The following is a 22,595-nucleotide window of genomic DNA, read 5'->3' as shown; positions in this document are numbered from 1 at the left end:
ATACAGGTTACATGTGACACAGATTAGCAGTACCTTATCAATTAGGAGTTGTCCTGTTAAAAACCCTTCGTTGAGATCTTGAGGTTGCCTGAAATCTTTTGATGTATGTGCATTCAGCAATCTCTCACTCAGTGGTGGTGTTAAAATGGGTTAGTTAGAAAAGGTGCTACCAAACTCCCTTAGGATTTTTTGTGATTATAGACTAACACAGCTCTCCTTTTACAATATTCAAGTACTGTAGAATCCAAAAGCCTTCTCTTGACTGGTCTGTGGCCTTTTACAGTTCTTTGTATCAGAGTTCTTAACCAGACTAATAAATCCACCTGGTCTTAATTTTTAAGAAAGTTTGATCAAGTTATATTATTCTTGCAAAGTTCATCAGATTAAGGCAAGCAGATGAAGCTCTTGGCATGTTTGGATCACAGATGGCTCTAGACAAGTTGATTCTGGAGGCAGAAAATCCAACATGATGCATTCCTCCTTTCCACTGCTACAGAGATTAAGGCATAAGTGATTATTTGTGGCCCAGTAAATTCCATGTTACCTGCTTGTGATACACTGTTTCACCCTATGTAATACTGAAGGCCAAGAACTCCAAGCAGTTAGTAGTGGTTCAGGAAACAATTATTTATAAAAGTCTTGGGGGGGGGTTACAAAAAACCCTACATTATGTTTGTGGGGAAGTAATTCTGAGTAGGGGTGTATAAAATAGGTTCCTGGAAGCACTCCAACTAAACCAAGAATGTTCCAGATTAAAAACAAGGCCATTTTGAAGTCGGAACACTGTCAGAGCATTCCTGATAGGGTGGAGTATATTTCTACCTCAAATGGGACATTTCAAGCTCAGAAGTGTTTTCAGTCCAAAATAGTTTGCACGTGATTAGTTACAAATGTGTAAATATGAAGAGGAAAAGACATTAATAAAGTTAGATCAAATGATGTATTTGAAATAATGCATTGACAAAGATAACGATGGAAATTGTGTGGGTTCTGGAAAACAAAAATTTCACTAAAAGCTTATCTGTACCCATTATTACTAGGTATTGTGTCAGACACACACCAGATTCCGTAAGAACAAAGAAAACTACTAATAAGATATTTGTACTGCTTCTTACCAGTTGTTATTTATACTCTCTTATTGGTGCATATGGCCATTAGAAGTTTGCAAGTCTTATCAATCTTTAGTACAGCTTTAGAGCCAGAAAACTCAATATACATCAAATGAAAAACTAACACTAGGGCAAAACACGGGAGGGGGAAGAATATACATGCTAGTAAATCCTTAGTTTTTAAAAAAGAATAAACTATCCTGATCTAGATCTATGGTTCATCAGGTGTATTTGCATTCTGGGAAAGATAATTAAAAGTTGGCCTGATTAAGGAAGAAAAAGCTAAATGCCACCTGGTGTTGAGAAAGAACTGAGAGGGAGAAATTTGAAGAAAGGTCCTGTGAAATGGGTCTCACACATAAGTGGTTGGTGCTCCATTCATAATCAACAAAAGGATTTGCTATGTTCACTGATTCAAATATTAAACCAAAGTTGTGATAAATCATGGAAACTGAGCTTTACTTCTTGTCATCAGAAAGGTGAAGATTGCTTCTGATAATCGTTTGATACTATCCAATTTTTACTCAGTAGAACCTGGATCAGATCTTCCCACAATGCCTTACAGTTTCATGGAAGTTTGCCATTCTGATGAGGCCAGGAATGAATAAAATGAAAGTCTTAGAGAAAGACTTTCTAAAATACATAAAAGGTGGTTTGGAATATTTGTGGTGCAGCTTCTCAAGGTAACAGTAAGGCTGCATTCCCCTGCCATGCTTAATTAAGTCAGGTGTGGCTTGGTGTAACTGCTTGGATAGCTCATGGTGAAATGCACTGTGCAAATCCAGGGAATGGATTAATTCAATAACCAGGTGAATCAGTATTGTAGTTACGCAGCTAGAATGTGTTAAAAAACATGCTTTCCTACCCTTCAGAGTGCCTGACCAGCTTCAGTAAGGATCCGACTGCTGCGCAAAAGTGACAAAATACCCTCCTCGATTATCATGCAGCATGAAGAACACGGAATACTTTCAACGCACATAATTTCATTCTGACATACATCGTTACATCTATGACCGCCCTTCTCTTAAAAGGAGGCGACAAATATAAACAGATGTACTAAACTACATCTTCAGAATAACGATGAAAACGGTGTTTCCGCCCTTTTGTGTGTGTATGTGTCTATATGCATATATAGACACATATATATGCGCACACAGTCACCATGAGAGAGCGATTACTTGATCTTACCGCAATATGGGTTTGGGATTTTTTTTCCCCCTTAAGATAAAGCAGCTATTGCCGCTTTTCCGTACAGCTGTTTTGCTTTTTACCTAACTGCGTCCATCCATCGCCACGCCGTTATTGCCGCCGCTGCTGCTGCTATTCTCACGTGTCTGTCTATTCTTACTCATCCGGAGACACGCCCTTCGCGTGTGAATTCACGGACTAAGGAAACCCAGCGGGGACTGGGAGAAACTCCCCGCCGATCCTTCGAATCGCCGCCGGGAGCTGCGCGCAGAGAGGGGCCGCCGCCGCCCGCTCCCCGTCCTGCCTCCCCGAGAGACGGCGCGGCCGGGGAAAGAGGCCGCTCGGGCGAACCGGGCCGGCCCTGCCCGCGCTCCCTTCATGTCGTTGCCGCGGCCGGCGGTCGTCTTCGAGCGGGAACTGGCCCGGCGGGACGGCTCCGGGGTTCTCCGGCTGGCGCAGCGCTCGGCCGGCGGGACGGGCTCCGTGGTGTGGGACGCCGCGCTGGTGCTGGCCCGCTTCCTGGAGAAGAGCGCGGCGCAAGCGGGGCGAGGCCCGGAGCGGCGCGGCGAGGCCCCGGTGGGCCTTCTCCGCCACAAGGCCGTGCTGGAATTGGGCGCCGGCACCGGCCTCGTGGGCCTCGTGGCCGCCAGCCTCGGGTACGGGAGAGAGGGCGGCGGCGGGGAGAATCCTGGGCTCCCGGGCCTTCGCTGCCCCTCGGTTGGTCTCCTGCCCTGCCGTAGCAGGGAAAAAGGGCATCGCCAAGCCGGTGGGCAGCTTTACCTGTGGGGCTTCTGCCTGGAAAACAGCTCTTCCAGCCACCCCGGGCTCTTTACGGAAGCAGAAAGGAGATGGTGTCTGCCTCGAGAGCCCTGCGGGCGCCGCCACCATCTAAAAGCCTTCCCGGTCCGAGAGATCTGTTATCAAGAGTTTTTCTTTAGCCTTTGGGACGTGCTTACACAATGTGTGAAAAGCCAGAGTTGGGGGTTTTTTTGGTCATGGCTATTGAATAAATCCTAATTGGGTAGGCTCATGTTAAGCCATAAAATCACTGCTTGCAAATTGTAATGGCTGCATTCATCAAAAAGCTAAGCAACAAACAAACCACAATATACCTTAACATGTTGTATGAACCAGTTAACCAGTGTTTCTCAACCTTGGCAACTTTAAGATGTGTGGACTTCAACTCCCAGAATTCCCCAGCCAGCAAGCTGGCTGGGGAATTCTGGGAGTTGAAGTCCACACATCTTAAAGTTGCCAAGGTTGAGAAACACTGAGTTAATCACACACACACCATGATGATGCAAAGCTCCCTCTGTATGTTTGCCCCTATTGAGGATATATAGCTATAGATATTATTTCCCCTCTCGAACTATTAAAAAGGGGTTCTCACAGTTCTTTGAAAGTAAGCTAGGCCATATTTCATGCATAATATTTTCCAGCTTACAATAACTTAATTCTACTTATCTAGTTCATTTACCAGCAGAACTGGCTCTGTGTTGTCTTAATACATACAGTTCTCTACATTATTTGGTTTGGCAAGCATTAGCTGGCAGTTCAAACTTCTTTAAAAAATGACATTGGGGAAGGGAGCCATGTTCATCTATGGTGGCAAACCATCAGAAGGGATTCTGGAAGCACCCCTTCCGACCATCCCATTTTATTAAAAGGCAGCTCACTTCATCAGATGTTGATGAAGATTCTCAGTCATCCAGGTGGAATTATCTGGAGGTTGAGTCATGGCAACTGGACTTATTTTCATTTGGTTTGATGCGTTTCGCTGTTTATCCAAGCAGCTTCTTCAGTCTAGAAAGTTGGTTGGGGGGACCCCATAAATGTCTTCCAGGGTGGCTGCATTCCTCACTGACATGATGGGCTCGTTGAAGGTTCGTTCATCAGATGCATACAAATCTAAATTGCACATCAGTCTGGCCACTCTATGCGTCAGTTGAAGTGTAGCTCACCAAAGTTTATGCCTTTCAATAAAACCTGTGAGTCAAAAAGGGTGCAACTAGATTCCTTCAAAAAACCTGAGTGATGGGTTTTATATTTTCATGCTGTGTTCTCTCTTGCACTGCTTGCATAAAAGTGGGGGACCAGAAATACTAAGATGTTTTCCTTCCACCTTTTTTGTAGAGCAAATGTTACTGTTACTGATCTGGAGGAAGTTCAGGACTTACTAAAAATGAACATTGAGAAAAATCAACATCTTGTGTCAGGTTCCATTCAAGCCAAGGTACTGAAATGGTTCGTATTAACTTTTTATTTTACAATTCATTTTTTTTCCAAGAAATTGAAAACCAGTTTTGGTTCATCCGACAGTTATGATGGGAAACAGCCTTAAGAGGGTCTAGTTTTAACGAGAAAGATGCAATATTTTGGTCTAGCTAAGTCTGTAATGCAAAGGGCCTTGCTAAATTATTGGACTGAATTAAATATATTTAAAGTTACAAAGTTTGATAAGGCTTTGGAGAAATTTAAATGAATGGGTAGATCAGCAGATGCGCATTTAATTGTATACTGCTTTGAGAACCTTGGCTAAAATTCAGGGTATACATAAAATAACAAATGAGTCAAATGTTATTTCCATATTTATTTGATTGATTAGATTTATATGGCCACCCATCTCACATCAAGTGACTCTGGGTGACTAACACAAAACACTGGAGTTGGACAGCCAATAAATTTAAATAAATAAATACTAATAGTAACAACAACATTAATAGAATAACAAAATGCTATAGATAAAACACATCAGAAAACAAAAAGAAAAATGGCCACTGAGGATAAACCAGTCAACAACAAATACTCCCCATGTTGTGGGTATTATATCGAACAACCTCATGGCTTGGGACTGGGCTACTTATGGGACCATCTCTCCCCAGTGGTGTCCACCCGTCCTGTTATATCCGGCGGGAAAGGCATGTTCCAGGTCCCGTCTGCAAGAGATGCCATCTGACAGGACCCAGGAAGAGAGCCTTTTTTGCCGTGGCACCCGCCCTCTGGAACCTCATCCCCCCAGAGACATGCTCCGACCCTGTTGACCTTTTGCAAGGCATTACACAAAGTTGGTTTTGCCATCAAGCCTGGGAGCCCAATAGTGTGGGTGAGCCTGTTTCTCATCATGGTTGTATTAAATATGGGATGTCCTGAGTGTTCTCAGCTGCTATCTTACTCTATGTTATTTATATTGTTTTTAATTTGGGTTGTTTTTACTCTGTTTTTAACTGTTAGCCACCCAGAGTCATGCATGTAAGATGGGCAGCCATATAAACTAATTAAATAAATAATCTGTACTCCTTTTACTCGCCCCGTTTAGGGGGGAGGATGTCACAGACTTCCTTCCTGCACCTGATTTCATACTGATGGCAGACTGCATCTACTATGAAGAGGTAAACTGCATTCCGTTAATATCACTGGGCTAAGATTAGAGCTGGGGACAGGCAGAGAATCCCTAGCCTTGTAATTGGGATTAAACTGGCGACATCTTCTGAACTGATTATTGATGTTATGAAATCAGGGTAGATATGCTGTGGTAAAATGGTAACCAGTGGGCTATTTTTCTTTGTAGGGTAGCCTTATGAACACCTTTGAGACTTGGACCAGGGAACTGAACACTTGAGTCTAAGGTTTGCTATAAGCTCTCTGTATGACCTTGAGGAGCCCACTCTGCCTGAATTCTTTAAATTTATATTTATGATGTTTAAAAAAATATAACCCTGCCCTTTCATCAAAGGTCTAAGACCCTATACCCATCTTGTCCTCACATCATTTATGTGAGGTAGGTATAGGCAAATGATAGTGATATAATCAAGGTAATGATAGCCCAAGGTTATCCAGTGAGCTTCATAGCTAAATAGGATTTTGAGTCCAGATCTCCCAGTTCTGGTCCTTTAGGGTAGGCAGCCAAGTGCCCCAATAATGTTTTGGACTACAACTCCCGTAAACCACACTCAGCATGACAAATTATTGATTTTGGAAGTTGGAACCTAGATACTTGGGGGCTCCCTCCTTCTCTAACTCCTGCATCAACTTTTCCCAGTCTGATAAAATCCCAGAATACTGTCCAAATGTTTTGGATTGTTACTCTTTTCATCTTATTTATGCTTTGCTGGATAGTGGTGGTAAAGCAAGTTGAAAGTCCTTCAGTCAACTGTGTCTATTTGTGGTAACTTGAGCTGAAGCATTAGTTTTTAGAAAATATCTTTCCTGAGAAATCCTTGGAGAGATTTCCTTCTCAGGATTCTTCAAATTGTTCTGGAATATTCAGCAGTCACCACCCCTATTTCATTCTGTGAATAAGATGGAGAGACAACTGTGGATCCAGCTCTTAGTGCTGGAAAAATGGTGATCATGCCCTGTTTCCTGCATTCCTTCATTACTACTTTTAGCCATTAGTGTAAACTAACAGTACAGCTTCATTATGTATTAACTGAGCTGAAGTTTCTCAGAAGAGAATTTTTAGGAGCTACAGTATTTCCATATAGTCATAGAAATAATAGCCTTTCAGTATTTCATGACTGTCATCCTGGGTCTACAATCTGATCTTTCTCAGAACTGATTGCACTTGCACTTACTTCTGCTATCTGCCTGGTAATTATCCCAAATAACTGAAAGTTTGAAGTGCCATCAAAAGAAATAAGACCATGATATTTGTTACTATAGTGATCTGGTTGCTTGTGTTCAGCTTTTTGAAGTAAAAACTGGATTGTACCATATATAAACAATGGGTTGAGACTAAATATCAAATATTTAACTTCTATGGATAGTCACTGGAGCCTTTGCTTAAGACCCTGAAGGACCTGGCTGGTTTGGGTACTTTCATCCTTTGCTGTTATGAAGAAAGGACTATGGGGCAAAACCCAGAAGTAGAGAAAAGGTACTTTGAGGTGAGTCTTGTTAGAGCTTTTTTTGATTTGGAGGAATGGCAGCAAGTTTTCTCTGGGGGATTCAAGAGTAGAAGGGCTGGTTTTCAAACCAGGATTCCAAAGTACTGAGTAATGATTTCATGCTTTGCAGTATTTCCTAGAACAGCCATGGGAAGCACAAATGGTATTTTGAGAATACTGTGATTTTTGAAAACTGATTCTGGTATAATTTTAAATCACAGCTTCTTCAGAGGGACTTTAAGTTGCAAAAGGTTCCCTTGGATGAACATGATGAAGAGTATCGGAGTGAAGACATTCATATCTTTATCATCCGAAGGAAAAAAATGGTAGGTGTTAGGCTTACTGGTTCTGGAAATGGGTTAAACATTTGTTCATGGATACAGATAACCAACCAGTCTTACTTCCTTACAAGCCAATTCAGTAAAAATGATCTTGGAGTCTGATTTAGTTTCAGAGTTGTCCACATCAAATCAAATCAAATCAAATCGAACCAAACCAAACCAAATCGAACCAAACCAAACCAAACCAAACCAAACCAAACCAAACCAAACCAAACCAATCTTTTCTACAGTTATAGACTAACATACTCTTGAAATCTCTTAACTCCTTTCTTTTTTCTCCATTTATTTATTTATTTATTAAATTTATATGCCGCCTGACTCCCAGTGACTGGGTGGTTTAGAAATTGTTAAAAAAGAAAACACAAAACATAAAAGAACAAAGATGGCAGAGATAACAAACACAGATGGTAACAAAAAAAGGAAGAAGAAAAGGGGGCTTCAATCATGCTTGCCAAAGGCCTGGGTGAAGAGCTGGGTCTTCAGGGCTCTTCAAAACACAAGCACCGCAGGGGCCATTTGAATCTTGGGGGGGACCTCATTCCAGAGAACAGGCACTGCTACAGTAAAGGAGCACTTTGAATAAAATACTGTCCCAGTGCAGATATAATGCTGGCTCCCTCAAAACCATAGCTTGCAATTTGTACATCTCGTCAGCACAGTCCCATCCTCTGTTCTCTGATGAATTTTTTTCCATATTTTTCTTAACCATGATTAATATTGCATGTGTACTAAAGCTAATTGTGATTAATGTTAACCAAGTTCTCTTACAATTGGTATACAGTACTTATCAGTTTAAGACAGGTATGATTAGCATCAATGCAGATTAACATATCACTGAGGGAAGAAGGACTAGACTTGTGTTTACAAATCATAGTTTGTAATCATGGAAGAAAATTGGTTTTGGTTGTAAGATTCAGCCAAGCTGTTTTCTACATTTTTCAGAATATTTCATCATGACATCTTTGATGCTGTTTTCTGACCTCTATTATACGGGAGAACTCTGGAGGAAAATGGAAATAAAAGAATTTTTAATAGATTCTCTGTAGAACATCTCTGCAGCCAGAGGGGATCAGCATATTGTTTTGTACTAAACTGATTTCACAAACAAATCAGTTCTCTTGAAAAAGAACTACTAACTAAAGGGTTTGGATTATCAACATGAAGCTGAGAGGAGGAGGAGGAGAGGGGGAGGGAGAGAGAGATAAAAAAAATCAAAGCATAAATGTGTACCACAGAATCTCAAATGGGTGTTTTTATATGAATGTATGCATAATATGCAGTCCCTTTCGGGTAAAACCTGTTTTGATAGTAACACTTTATTAGAATATTTGTTATAAAGATGTAATGATTTATTAAACTCTTGTTCCTATCCTAATATATCCTTGTATGTTCCCTGAACTTACTGCAGAGTTTGAGACTTTTCTGCATTTATTTCTTTTGTAATATATTCAAAAGAATATATTGAAAATATCATAGACACATAGAGAGGCAAAAGTTAAAAGGCAACATCTGCAGTGTCAGTGGGTAACAGTCACTGGGTAACAGAGCACTGCTGTTTTTATGCAGAGTCTTTGAAATATTTTTTGAATAAGCATGTACAGTTCTATTTACTGCAATATCTATCCAGAGGGAAGGTCGCTCTGAATTTAAGACAGGGCCCCAAAGGTGAAAATAGATCATGAGACAAAAATCCTACGTGGTGTTCATTTTGCCCACTGTGTCAACCTATAGTTGCCAACTCCAGCAGAAACTAATTGTAGGGATTTCTTCCCAATAAATGTGACAAGTAGTACATGTTTGTGTGTGTGTGTGTGTAATATATATAGAAATAGATATGCCAGAAATTACACTTCAAAAAAGGCAGAGACAGGATGTGTGTGTATATATTAAAATGAATTGTCTGTAAAATAAGTACCTCATTCTCCATTTATAAAATTAATTTATCATTCTACCTATAACAACCGTTCTCTAAGATACAACATTCCCTTCCAGCAGAAAAAGGAGAAAAGACAGAGATGGGGTTACAAGTAGGAGATAACTGCACTGGGAAGGGAAGAGAAGAGGAATAAAACTGGATGGAGATAAAAGTCCTCTCTCTATATATATTTTAAAAAGGGGTTAAATTCACCAGGGAAGCAGTTGCTGCTTGCTTATTCAGGAAAATATTTCTCAATTAGTGTAGGATGCCCTCCCCCCCATTCATAGGTAATTACTGAGAAAAAAATCCTTTTTTTCTGACATAGTAAACATGGTATATGCATCTTTATTTAGTGTTCTTTGCCCAGCTTCATGCATTATTTAAAAGCCACAGTTTGTTTAATCATGTTTTATTAAATAAACCACAGTTGGCTGGATTCACAACACATCGAAGCATAAGACCCTGTGTTACAAGGCTGAATGGGCTGAGCTCTCAGCCCAAGCCAAAATCAAATAATATTTTGCTTTAGCTTGTTACATAAACCCAGCTATGATTTGTATTATCGTTACAGCATCCTGGTAAAGTAGATCAATATTGCAGTTTTCATATTGGGGGAGAGAAATTGAGGCAATGAAAGAGAAGCTCCCTAGGAACAGCTTGTGATTTTATGACAAAGTTGATAGCTACGGTCACACAACATGCTAGGCTAAAATATGGCTGGCTAATTTGTAGCTGTAGTGGTACGTGGGAATGACCTTGAGAGACAGGAGGAAGAGCCACAGACTGGACAACCAGCATGTAAAAGATATATCAGTCCACAGAAGGAGAGCAGGCATGGGAACGGTTTCAGAAGGGACCATCTCTAGTTTTCCAGAGAATAAAAGGAAAGGAGGGGAGAAATAATTTCAGTCTTGCGAGATTCTGTTCATGCAACCTTACAATAAAGATAGAGTTAGTACTCATGGTTGTGCTTGTGTCTGGACTATCTCAAAGGGCTAACAGTAGCTCAGTGGACACTCCAGGCAGCCGGCCTTTCTGTGAACCAAGCCTGATCTCACAATGAAGCTGAAGCAGGAACTCAGATGATTTGTGAGTTCTAGCACACAAGCACAATTGGTGCATCTACTTCTTTGAGCCTGCAGTACTCTCACAGAACAACCAGTTATAACTTGCTCTTCCTTCCTAATAGACAAGCCAGCTGATGCTTATCTTCCAGCCAGCAAGGAGTGCATCATCCAAAGATCAAAACTCTTTCAAAAGCTTTGAAAAGGAGTTTGACAACTCAACAAGCCATCTTGGGGTCCTTAATCTGATGCTAACATTCAATTGGAATGCCGGAATATGAGAAGCTGGAAAGCAAACCAAGCTGATGGCTCTTCAGATTAATGCTAAGACTGCCCAGTGCAGTCTCACATGATGATTGGCACGTTGGGTGTGCTGGTGTGGCCAATCGCAATACCACCATATACTAGCAAAGTGTTTTATTCTGGAATTAAAGGCAGTGTACATAGTCCTCGCTTTATTTTTCCCCAGCGCAAACAACCTGTGAGGTAGGTGGGCCTGAGACAGTGACTAGCCCAGTGTTACCCAGAAAGCTTTTTTAGGTGATGATGGACTAGCACCTGGGTCTCCCTCACCTAGTTCAACATTTTAACCACCCCCTGCTGACGTTTCTTGATATGGCTCCCTGCAGACATCACAGTTCAGCATAATGATCTGCAGGAAGATCTAGACACACACAGTTAGGCCTTCCCGGGAAACAAGGACCCTGAGAACTCAGGCTTTTTCCCTGCAAGCAGTCACACTCAATGTGCAATGCCAGTGGGGAGCCAGTGTCATCTGAGTGAAGTCAGCGGGCGTAGAGTGGTGAGACTTAGCTGGCATGCTCACACGCTGAGCCCAATAATAATGCCTGAAGAGGGCTAATGCGTTCTTACAAAACACCTCTCAGCTACATCTGTTGCTTTGGGCAAGTCCAAAAGCAGCAAAAAGAGCATTTCAGGAGACATGTGGAGAAAGGGATAAACTGAAAACTCAGAACGTTTGAATCGCTACCCAAGGATCGTCTGCACATCATACGCTACTAATCCATGAGAAACAAACTAAAAAGGTTGTGGTTGCATAACATAACTATACACCAAAACAAACATTGTTGCTTCATATAATGCCGTGGCATGTGCACATAATCTGGAAACTTCAGCTGGTACAAAATGCAGTGGCGCAAGCAGTTACGTGTGTTTCTAGGAGAACACACGTTACAACTCTGCTTCGTGAGCTGCACTGGTTACCAGTTTGTTTCCAGGTCTAATTCAAGGTGCTGGTGTTGACCTTTAAAGCCCTTCATGGCATGGGGCCGGGCTATCTGAGGGACCGCCTCTTGCCGATTTCATCTGCCCATCCCACCAGCAGAGAGGGCATGCTGCAGGTTCCATTGCCTAGGGAAGTCCATTTGGCAGGCCCCAGGCGGCGGCCCTTTTCTGCTGTGGCGCCTGTGCTGTGGAATCCTTTCCCCCCGGAGGCGAGGCTGGCCTCGTCACTGTTGAGCTTCCGGAGGCCCCTTAAGACTCGGTTATGCCAGCAGGCCTGGGGACCCCAGGGGACGGGGGAATTAGTGAAGCAGCCCCCTTATTTTTAACTTCCTTTTATTCTCTGTTTTGTTTTATATATTTTTAATGTATTTTACTGTTTTTAGCTTTGTTGTACACCGCCCAGAGTCGCCTGTGGTGAGATGGGCAGTTATATAAATTGATTTAATAAATAATAAATAATATGAGTTATGCATCCATATTATGAATGTTTTGGTTATGGCTCTAGCCACTGTAGTTTGGAAGGATGGTTTACATTTCAGCATGTTGTGCAAACACTGATTTTGTGCTGGAATACAACCTGCTCATAGTCAGCAAATCTACATACAAAAAATCTGATTATATGTCCATGGTGATCAAGTCAATATACCTGTTTAACTAGAGGTTAGGTCGTCAAATATATTGGATTTTCTTCCCCACTTGGATTGAGTTTTAAGTCTGTTCGATTTAATTCCAGTCCCAATTCACACTGAGTCCGGAAGATGAAAAAGATAAAAGTCTTGAAGTCAAACTCAACTCTGGAATACATTAATGTAGTTTTCTTGGCAACAATATGCAAATGGTTTGCCAGTGTTCTTTGAGGATTTGGCTTATTCAATTTCTCAATCTGTCCTACAGCACAGGTATTCTCTGAAGGTCTTCATCCAATAATTATTGGATTCTGGCAGTATACCAACAAATAAAAATACAAATAACCTGACCTTTCCTGCTCCAAAGCCCAAAGTCAGCCAGGTGTGGCCTGCCACTGCTGAGAACCTGCGACGCAGGGCGTGAGAATTAACTGTTGTCTGTTGGATAGCCAATTTCTCCAGTGCCAGAAGGAGGCAGTAGAAGACAGAACACTTACTCTAGCCTTCTCCCAAGCTAGCACATAACTTTCCAGAGAGATGGGTATATTGAGTACCTTGCAAACTTTTACAGTTCAATTAACTACAGTAAATCACATCTGTAGCATTCCAGCAATTGTGTTTGATGTAGCTGCTGACAATTTCAGAAGCACAAGACAGTGGAGAAAGAAGGAATAAGTATTAAAACTAGCTTGTGGCATAAGCATCTTTTTCAAAGGCCCTGTTATAGAACTGTTTCTGTATTTTAGATGCCTTTTAGATAGATATTCCCCTATACAGGTAGTCCCCAGTTTAAGAATGAGTTCCGTTCCCAAGGTCTGTCCTTAAGTCAAATTTGTATGTAAGCCAGAGCAGTATTACTGTATAATACTGTATAAGTAGTATTGTGTAATGAACTAGAACCATTGTGTATTTAACTTGAACCATTGTGAATTTAACTCAAATTTTGCTACAATAGGCTCCGTTCTTAACTATGGGTCATCCTTAAACTGGGTGTTCTTAACCCGGGGACTACCTGTAATAACTTCTGTAGCAAAAGTATCAATGGACCTTACTATTTAATTTAAAATCATGATCATCAAACAACATCATCTGCCTATCCCAAGTCCTTGGGAAAGACTCAATAGGTGGACAAAAATGCCAAATCCAGTCTAAACATCTGGCTGACTGTGTGACCAACAATAATTTTAAAAAGCTATGGTTTGTTAAACAAACTAGAGTGCCCTAGTTGGCACATCTTAAGGTATGAACCATAGTTTACAAAACACAATATTTGCCAAGTTCAAGAAAGCCAGTTTAGTGTGGTGGCTAAGGCACCAGGCTAGAAACTGGGAGACTGTAATTTCTAGTCCTGCTTTAGGCACAAAGTGAGCTGGGTGACCTTGGGCCAATCACTCTCTCTCAGCCCTAGGGAGGAGACCACGGCAAACCACTTCCAAAATCTTGCCAAGAAAACTGCAGGGACTAGTCCAGGGAATTGCCAGGAGTCAACACTGACTCGAGGGGGGGGGGGGAGCCATGAATCATAATTTATGAAACCCATAGTTGCTAAGTTCAAGAAAGCCACAAAATAAAAATATATTGCGCAAACATGTCACAGTTCTGCAGAAATGATTATGACAGCATGGGAGGGACTGATGAAGATAGTTCTATTAAAGTTCATAGAGTAATGTGACTAAAATCATGCTAAACTATAATGTGGATTAGATATGGATGTGATTGGGGTAAATTACAGGGGTGAAACAGAAATATGAATTATACTTTCTTTAAGTTTTACCTTTTACCTCATTTTGTTATGTATGGTCTTACTATTGTCTTCTATTTTGTATTTCGATATTGCCTCACAGCCAATCTAAGAACAAGAACAAGAACAACAACCCCCAGTGAGGCACTACCTTGACATGGCTGTGGGGCTTGTGTGCTCCAAGGAGGATGAGAGCTATGCCAGAGGTTCAACCATAGTGGACAGGTCTCATCAGAGGAGCCAGACGAAGAGTGTCTCTCCCATAAACAATATGGTGAGATGTAATTTACAGAAACCTATACCAGATTGGTCATTGCCTGGGTCAATAAGGACCATGCTAGGTTTTCTAGTTCATGGACAACTGGTGACAAGTGGGCTATAGGACCCAGGACTGTTGGATGAGCAACCAGGGCCAGCAGCTGCAGGACTACTAGAAGAAAAGTGGTTTACACGTCACAATATATCAAGGCTGAAAACAAAGAAATAATTATCTGCTATTACAAATCAAGTCCAACGAGAAGAGGAGATCTGAAAAGAATGCACCAGTTCTGGAAAGAACAACATCCAGAACAGAGGCTAGCAGATCAACGTCAATTTATAATATGAAATATTCACAGAATTAGAATTGGAAGAACTGCAAAGATCTACCCAGGGCAAAGAAATAAAATCCTTGCCAGAAGTAGCTCAGACTGTAGAGTCAAACCAGGGTTAGTCGGCAGTAGAGGAAGCCAGCAGAGTTATTGAATTGTTTTCATTCCCAAACCAGACACCCTCTCCTCTACCTTCTCCTCAGAAAGAATGAAGCCCTCTAACTAAAAAAAAAAGAAAAGAGGAATTGAAACCAAGAATAACCGAGCATCTAGAACAGTACAAAAAGAACAGAATAAGGTTGCCTGCATTGAATCTCATTACAAAGAAACAGCTAGCACAAGTATTAAAAAATGCCAATACTGTAATATCAAATATAAGCATCAGCTCACTGCAAGAAACAAACCAACTGATGTGCAGCATGGCTGCAGTTATAATTGAATATCTTGGATGCAAAATCAATAAACAAGAAAAAAAGCCAAACGGCGTACTACCAAAATGGAAGACCAGGTTGGAAAATAAAATCAACATGCTAAGATCAGATGCAAGCAAGCTAGAACAGATGAAAGAAAAGAAGCTGAAGAACAAGAAGACCAAAGAATAACTGATTAAGAAATATCACCTAGAAACAAGGAAGATCAAAGAAGCAAGATAATCAAGTGCCTAGAAATAACAGGAGTCAGTGGAAACAGCGGAAGCTTTGTGCAAAGATCAATGACACAATGGAAGACACAGTTGCTAGTCAATGATGATAAACTAAGAGAGGTTAATATCAAGAGAGGAATCTTTCAAGGAGACTCGCTACCACCACTACTGTTTGTCAATGCATTGACTCCTCTGTCAGCAATACTGAACAAGTCAGGACATGGCTATCAAACATCAAAAACATCTGCCAGCCTATCCCACCTCCTTTACATGGACAATCTGAAGCTGTATGGAAAAACACCATCTGAAATGTAATCACTGCTCAACACTGTCCAAATATACAGCCAAAATATTGCAGTGGAGCTTGGACTGGACAAATGTGCCACCCTTACCATCAGCAGGGGAAAAATAATGAAAACTGAAGGAATCAAGATGCCCAATGGAAATAACATGAAGAGTCTGGATGAAAAATATCACTACAAATACCTGGGCATCCTTCAAGCTGACGACATCAAACACATTGAAGTCAAGAAGGAGGTTAGTAGTGAATACATCATGGGAGTGAAAAAGATCTTAAAGTCAGTGGAGAAAATACCATCAAGGCAATTAACACATGGGCAAATTCAGTCATTAGATACACATCTGGAATAGTGGACTGGGCTCAAGCAGAACTAGAAGCCCTGGATAGGAAGACCAGAAAAATAATGACAATGAATCATGCCCTTCATCCATGCAGCGACGTTGACAGACTCTACTTACCAAGGAGCATAGGTGGGCATGGAATGTTGCAAGTACACCAAACAGTCGAAGAAGAAAAAAGGGCATTGGAAAACTATCTGAAGGACAGTGAAGAAGATGCACTGAAGCTAGTACACCATGAAGGCTTACTAAATACCAAAGAAACCAAACTGGCCTATAAGACAGACCAAATGAAGAATAGAAAAGAGACATGGCAAGACAAAGTATTACATAGCCAGTACACAAAAAAACTAGCAGGCAAAGCAGATAACAACAAGATTATCAATGGCAATGGCTAAGAGCAGGAAAGTTGAAGAAAGAGACAGAAGGGCTAATTCTGGCTGTATAAGACCAGCAGAATAGAAGAGAAAGAACTGGAGAAAATCACAGAATAAAAACACCTGCAAATAGAAACAGAACAACTGTGGCAAAAGAAAGCAAAGATAGTACCAGTAGTAATAGGCACCTTGGGTGCAATCCCAAAACATCTGGAGCACCACTTGAACACCATTGGCATTGACAAAATCACCATCAATCAACTGCAAAAGGCAGTTTTACTTGGAACAGCTTACATCCTGTAATGATACCTTTAACACCATCAAACAAAAACGTCTGCCTATCCCAGGTCCTTGGGAAGGACTCAATAGGTGGATAAAAATGCCAAATTCAGTCTAAACATCTGGCTGACTGTGTGACTAACAACAACAACAATAATTTGATTTTCGCTTAGCAGGATGTGTTTCTCAGCTTTTTCTCAAGCAATAATCTGAAGGACACCATACTGGGGAATTCTGGTCTAAAATGCATTGTCTCTCCTGGTGTCTTTTCACTGCTATCCTGCACAGCCACAGAATCTGCCTTCGGGCAGAGCTGATCCAAGGAAGTATGTTCCCAAGGATTCAGGACTGATGCCACAACAGACAAGAGAGCTTTTCCAAGCTTGACTGCTGTCCTGTTGGACACAAGCATTTTAAACCAATTTGAGTATGTTCTTGCAGATCTTTGTTCCTGCCAAACTGAAAAAGCAAAGGACATATATGATGGGCTGATAGCCCTGTTGGCAAATGTATATCTCTCATTTCCTTTCCACTACCCTTTCTTGTGCTATCTATAATTAGATTGTTGTAGCACCTTAAATAATTATTCTCTTGTGAACTGGGCAGTCTATGTCAACTTTTACCATAATATATGTGTTAGGTTTTAAGGAGCTACAAGAATCGTTACTGCTTTTTCCTGCACAGAATTAACACACCTGGAAATAAGTTAAGCTTGCTGGGGTAGGAATGTAACTTTTAAAATGTCTGCCACACTTGGGTGCCAAAAACCTCTCCGTTCTTATATTCTTGGTGTGGCACAACACTAATTTGTTTCAATAAGCAATTTTAACAGCAAGCAATTTTTCATTGTAGGTAAATCATAGTTCAATGGTTTTCCAGTAGTGCTTGCAGGATTTCTGAAGTTATTCAGAAAATTTATCAGATTCTGTATCACAGAGCAGCAAATTACAAGAACCTTTGCAAAGATACAGTGGCTTCCCTTTAGTCCCCAAATCCCAATTCTCCTTGTAGCATGCAGCAACTGAAGCCATTTCTCTAGGAGCAAGGCGTGTTGGTCAAACTCTGGAACATCATAAGGCTTGGGCAGGATGCAATTGTCAGCAGCCAATTGGCCAGGCAAAGAGTGCCACCCTGGCAAAAGACTTGCAATCTGCTCTCATAGATGAACACTGGAGAGGTTCTTTACTAGCTCTTGGCAGTCAACAGTTAGTAGCAAAGAAAACATCAAGGGTTTAGTGAATGGAAACTATTAGACATCGCAAGTCTGAATAAATGGCACATCAGTCTTTCCATGCTTTCTGGCCTCCATTTCATCAGGAGAACCTAGCCACATATTACATTAAGTATTGCCAGTTAATATGTGATTATGGCAGCGAGATTACTCTATGCACAGAGATGGAAAGATTCAACACTACCCACTATGGAGAAATGGTTGGTGAAGTTGACAGATTTTTCTGAAATGGATACACTGATTTCTTTGATTAGAGAAAAGATATTATCTACATTTATTGATGACTGGAAACCTCTTATGGACCTTTTGCATAAAAACAGAAAAAATGAACTTGATTTATGGTTTTGATGATTAGATAGGATAGATTATAGAAAGAAGATAATATGATGTAACTTATATTTAAGGTTAAAATATATTTGTACTTACAACTGCTGTGAAGAATATTGGAAGCCATTTCTTTATATGTTTTATCTTTTCCATTTTTATTCAAAACTTTTTTTTCTCTTCTTGCACTTTTTGCTTTTTCTTTGATTTCTTTCTTTTCCCTACTTTATATTAGTTTGTGCTAGTTTTTATCTTCTTGTTTAAAAGTTCCAGTAAAAATTATATATATAAAAAAGGTACTGCCAGTTAAGTCCACCTCTGAAATTATGCATGAGCCCCTTGTTTACTCCAGCTTCATCCCCAACACACATTCCAGTGATGGAATCATGCCTTGTACTAAGCCATGGTATGAAATGTTGGGTTTTGGCTTAACAGGATACGTGTATGCAGCTCTTCTGGTTTCTAAACCATGGTGCATGACTTAGTATTCTATGTGAACAAGCCACCACAGTTTATTCAACAAGCTGTTATGAGCTCCTGTTTTAGTGCAGTATGCGAATACAACCTTTGTGTGTGTGTGTGTATGTGTGTATATATGTATTGTAAAGCAAAAGAAGCATGTGGTTGAGAGAAGTAGTCCATCCACCTCATGTTTCAGACCATACATTTTTCCTCAGAAGTGCTTGTCTCTCTTAAAACCCACCCTTCCTGCCTGCCTGCCTGCCTGCTTGCCTGCCTTCCTTATAGCTGTTATCTGACTTGAGCCTTTCTAAGACATTTAGCCCCCACATCACTGCCCTGAAATCTGGGTCATGCTGCCCCTGGCAAAATAACATGTTGTGGTTCAAAAAGAAGGACCAGTCAAATTTGTGGCACCCAGCCAGGTTCTCTTGGAGAGGGAGACTGGAATCCTCTTAAACAGGTCGAGCCAGTATAGTACAGTGATTAAGGTACTGGACTGAGACCAGGGAGACTTAGATTTGAGTCCTCCCTCAATCATGGAGCGTGACTTTAGACGAATTGCTATCTTTTGGTCCAATCTGCCTGACAGGATTGTTGTGGGGATAAAATTTAGAGACTCCCAGATAGACCACTAAGTTCCTAGAAGAAAGGCAGGATAATAATATAATAGTAACAATAGCCACATCTGAATAAGGAAACAGAAAGTAAGTGGCCGAACCTCTTCCATCGTTGTATGCAAACTCTTTTTGGCTACTTGAAATGCTTTGCAACAACAAGGTCATTTAGATTCAGTGGTATAAAAAAGAAAAGAAGGTAACTTTGCTATTAAAAGTACTTCTAAGGTAAGTCTTGAATGAAAGCAGCTTGTCTCCAACCCACCCCTATGAAATAACATTGTCTGCCTTGTCTGTCTGAATTTGTATGCTAAGAGAATAGCACAATTGTTTGTTCTTTTTATTGTTTCAGTTTTGTTGACAAGGCGTATACAAGATGGAGTAATGTCAAGGCCTAATCACAGTAAAGTGAGAGATGAGTTTTGACAGATGATTAGATCCATGTTAAAATTCACTCTGATTTTGTGCAAGGATTCTGCATGGATGCAGTTGAAGGGAGCCCAGTTATTACAAGATATCAGCTGATGGGTTTAGTGCTATTCCCCCCCCCCAAAAAAAGACTAAACCCATCCAAAAGCAGCTTAAACGATTGCTGGCAGGTGCAGGGAGAACTGCAACACAAAGCAGCATAAAACTGTCTCCTGTGTTGCTTTGCAGCTAGCCCCCATCACAGCTGGTCAGCTGCAACTCAGACTAAGCCAGGTCTCCAAGTGAGAAGCTGGCATAGAGATCTGGCAGGTATACGGAGACAGCCTGATTTGAAAGAACTGGACTCTCTTGCTTAACCAGAGCAGAATGGCTCTGGAAGGGGCAAGAGCAGAAGGGTGACCTGTACCAGCCTAAAATGGGTTTAGTTAATAGGCTAATCCCACCCATAGGGGTCCCCTGTCTGTGACACCAACAGAAAGTTGGTGAAGCATGTCACACTGCATCCACAGCAAAACCTATGTTGGAATCAGCAGTATCTGCAGCTAATTGTAGTACAGGTAGTCCTCGACTTATGACCATTTGTTCAGTGACCGTTCAAAATTACGACGCTGAATGAAGGGACTTATGACCTGTGTCCGAAGTTACAGCCATTGCAGTGCCCCCGTGGTCATGTGATCAAAATTCAGGTGCTTGGTAGCCCACCCACACAACTGCAGAGGCACTTCAACTCCCCCCACCTGCGTATCTCCCCCCATCTATGCCCTTTGGACCATGCTGTGCCGTGCCGTGCCCTGCCTTGCAGGGCAGCAAGCAGCCCCAGAACCACATGGCTCTGGGGCTGCAAGAAGCCCCTGAGCAGCAGCACAGCACAAAGCTGCAGCCGCCCCAGCCCAGCTGCCCCAAGCTGCCCCAGGAAGCGTTCATTGCACCCAGCTGCCTTCTCTCCCAGTTCCCCACACTGCCCTTTCACCTTTTTCACCCAGCCACTGTGGCCAAAGCAGAAGCGCCTCGCTGCCTTTGCTGTCTCCTTTTGGCCCAGCTTCTCAAGTGAACGCATCCTCCACATGGCTCCCTGAGCCTTTGGAACACTGTCTTCAGAAACCTGTGCTGTCTTTCCAAAGGCTCTGCAAACACAGCGCAGGGTTCCAAAGACAGTGTTCTGAAGGCTTAGGGTGGCCAAAAGGGCAGAAATGGGGGGAGATAGGTGGTTGGGGGGAGTTGGAGGCAATCCTTTACCTTACTGAGGTTCAGGGCTGGGAGGAGCCAAACTCTGAATGGCTTGGATTGGGGTGGGTCCTCAGCTAATGACTGGTGAAATTTGCTTAACAGCAGCAAGGGGAATTGCTGGGACTGCAGTCACGTGACATCTCACTTTACAACTGCATCGCTTAGTGACAGAAATTCCAGTCCCAATTGTAGTTGTAAGTCGAGGACTACCTGTAACACCAAAATGATACATGCATAGTGACATCATCACACAAATGTACTTGCATCTTGACATAAATTTCAACATTTATGTAATTACATAGTCATTTGTTCCTCTTGTCATTCCTTTGGATGCCCATGATTGGAATAAGGAGGAAAACATTCCTTCAATATTGGTACAGCAAAGGACCACCTAGGGCTGGAGATCAGACGAAGGCAACAACATGATGACACAGTAGAAATCTGGGCAGATTTGTGCTGCAGTTAAGATGCAAATGAAGAGGAGCTTATACACACATTTATCTAGTTCCATTAGCAAAACAGCCCAACAGATAGCTGTCCTATGGACATGTGGTGAAGTGCTAATGCTGGGATGCATCTACTATGAATTCAGGACTCTGTTCAGCTGTGAAGTTCATTATGAGGCGAATCTCTTAACACAAAGATTTCAACATTTCCATTTACCTTTTCACACAACTGAACTTCTTAACATTAAATATGTGCAGCGGAACTGAAAACATGTCATCTGTTTTCACACAATCATCTCCTCCCTCTGTGGTCCTGTATTTGGGAGAGGACTCCAGTGGGTGGAAGAATAATAACTGGGAAACTGGGAGAACTCAGAAAATGTGCTTCAAGCCAAGTAGCATATTATAACATAAATGCATTATAACATATACACAGTTTAACATTGTTAGGCTCTCTTAATTTGTTCTGCAACATGGGTCTCTCCTGGGTTTGCTAAAAGGAGGTCCCAGATTTTTTAGCACTCACCCTGAGGGCCACAGAAAGATGCTGGTGGGCTATACTTTTTGCACCTCTGATTTACAAATCAGCAAAACAAACCCTGGGATCCTCAGAGCAGTACACTTAAGCAGTACACAACACTGTAAAGTGCAGTGTTAAGATACACTCTTAACGTTGCACTTTACAGTAATAGATGAACTGGCGCAAAGTCAGAATTGAAACCAGATATGCAAAACATGACTGAAGGTTGCAAAGTAAACTTTTCATCCCTGGCTGGAGACTTACTCCATTTTCCTTACTGTGACTGTCACGGCCTTTTTTCTGTTCTGCTCAACCATGCTCATTCTTCCAAACGTGATTTTCTCCCCAAAAGAAGATGACAATAACAGCAGCCCTATTCAGTTACCAGCTTTCTGTCTCCCATTGATAAAGCTTTTTGATTTGTAGTAGCAGAAGATAAGCCTGAGAGACCACCATAGATGCAATCAAAGCTTTCTATGAAGCCAAGGATCACACTAATGATGTGGGGGCATTAAAGGTGACCTGGGAAGTCAGACCTGCTTGTTAGCTGTGTCCTGGCTTCTGCACCCATCTTGATGTGGAGAGACTCCTGGGAATTCCATGAATCAAAGGGGGCTGGTATGCGTTCTTAAAGTGTCATCTAACACAACACTCAGTAGAGGCCTGTGAAGAGCCATGTTTAGCATTAAAGCATTT

At 41.6% G+C, this 22,595-nt stretch overlaps 1 protein-coding gene and 1 long non-coding RNA gene across 3 annotated transcripts; one reads left to right on the top strand and one right to left on the bottom strand.

Annotated features, from left to right (window-relative positions):
* Positions 1-921: 921 nt before the first annotated feature.
* On the bottom strand, positions 922-2,522 carry LOC148214674 (uncharacterized). The gene is made up of 2 exons (XR_015797652.1): positions 2,381-2,522; positions 922-2,014 (listed from the first exon to the last, which is right to left on the bottom strand). It is a non-coding gene; the product is annotated as an uncharacterized LOC148214674 (long non-coding RNA).
* VCPKMT (valosin containing protein lysine methyltransferase) lies at positions 2,476-12,424 on the top strand. 2 transcript variants are annotated; one of them, XM_088149632.1, is made up of 6 exons: positions 2,476-2,953; positions 4,431-4,541; positions 5,614-5,686; positions 7,064-7,183; positions 7,405-7,509; positions 10,632-12,424. In XM_088149632.1, exons 1-6 carry the CDS (start codon positions 2,676-2,678, stop codon positions 10,785-10,787), a joined length of 843 nt encoding a protein of 280 aa, XP_088005758.1. In that variant the 5' UTR covers positions 2,476-2,675; the 3' UTR covers positions 10,788-12,424. The 2 variants fall into 2 exon arrangements, with proteins under 2 accessions (XP_088005758.1, XP_088005759.1); XM_088149633.1 differs by lacking the exon at positions 10,632-12,424 and adding an exon at positions 8,467-10,606 and having other exon boundaries at positions 2,481-2,953.
* The last annotated feature ends 10,171 nt before the right edge of the window (positions 12,425-22,595 follow it).

Source organism: Python bivittatus, unplaced genomic scaffold (assembly GCF_059951505.1).
Source record: "Python bivittatus isolate LINGU-HERP-01145 unplaced genomic scaffold, Pbiv_v1 ctg000580_np1212, whole genome shotgun sequence".
Taxonomy (NCBI): domain Eukaryota; kingdom Metazoa; phylum Chordata; class Lepidosauria; order Squamata; family Pythonidae; genus Python; species Python bivittatus.
The sequence above is the reverse complement of the archived record's forward strand: the minus strand, read 5'-3'. Positions and strand labels throughout refer to the sequence as shown.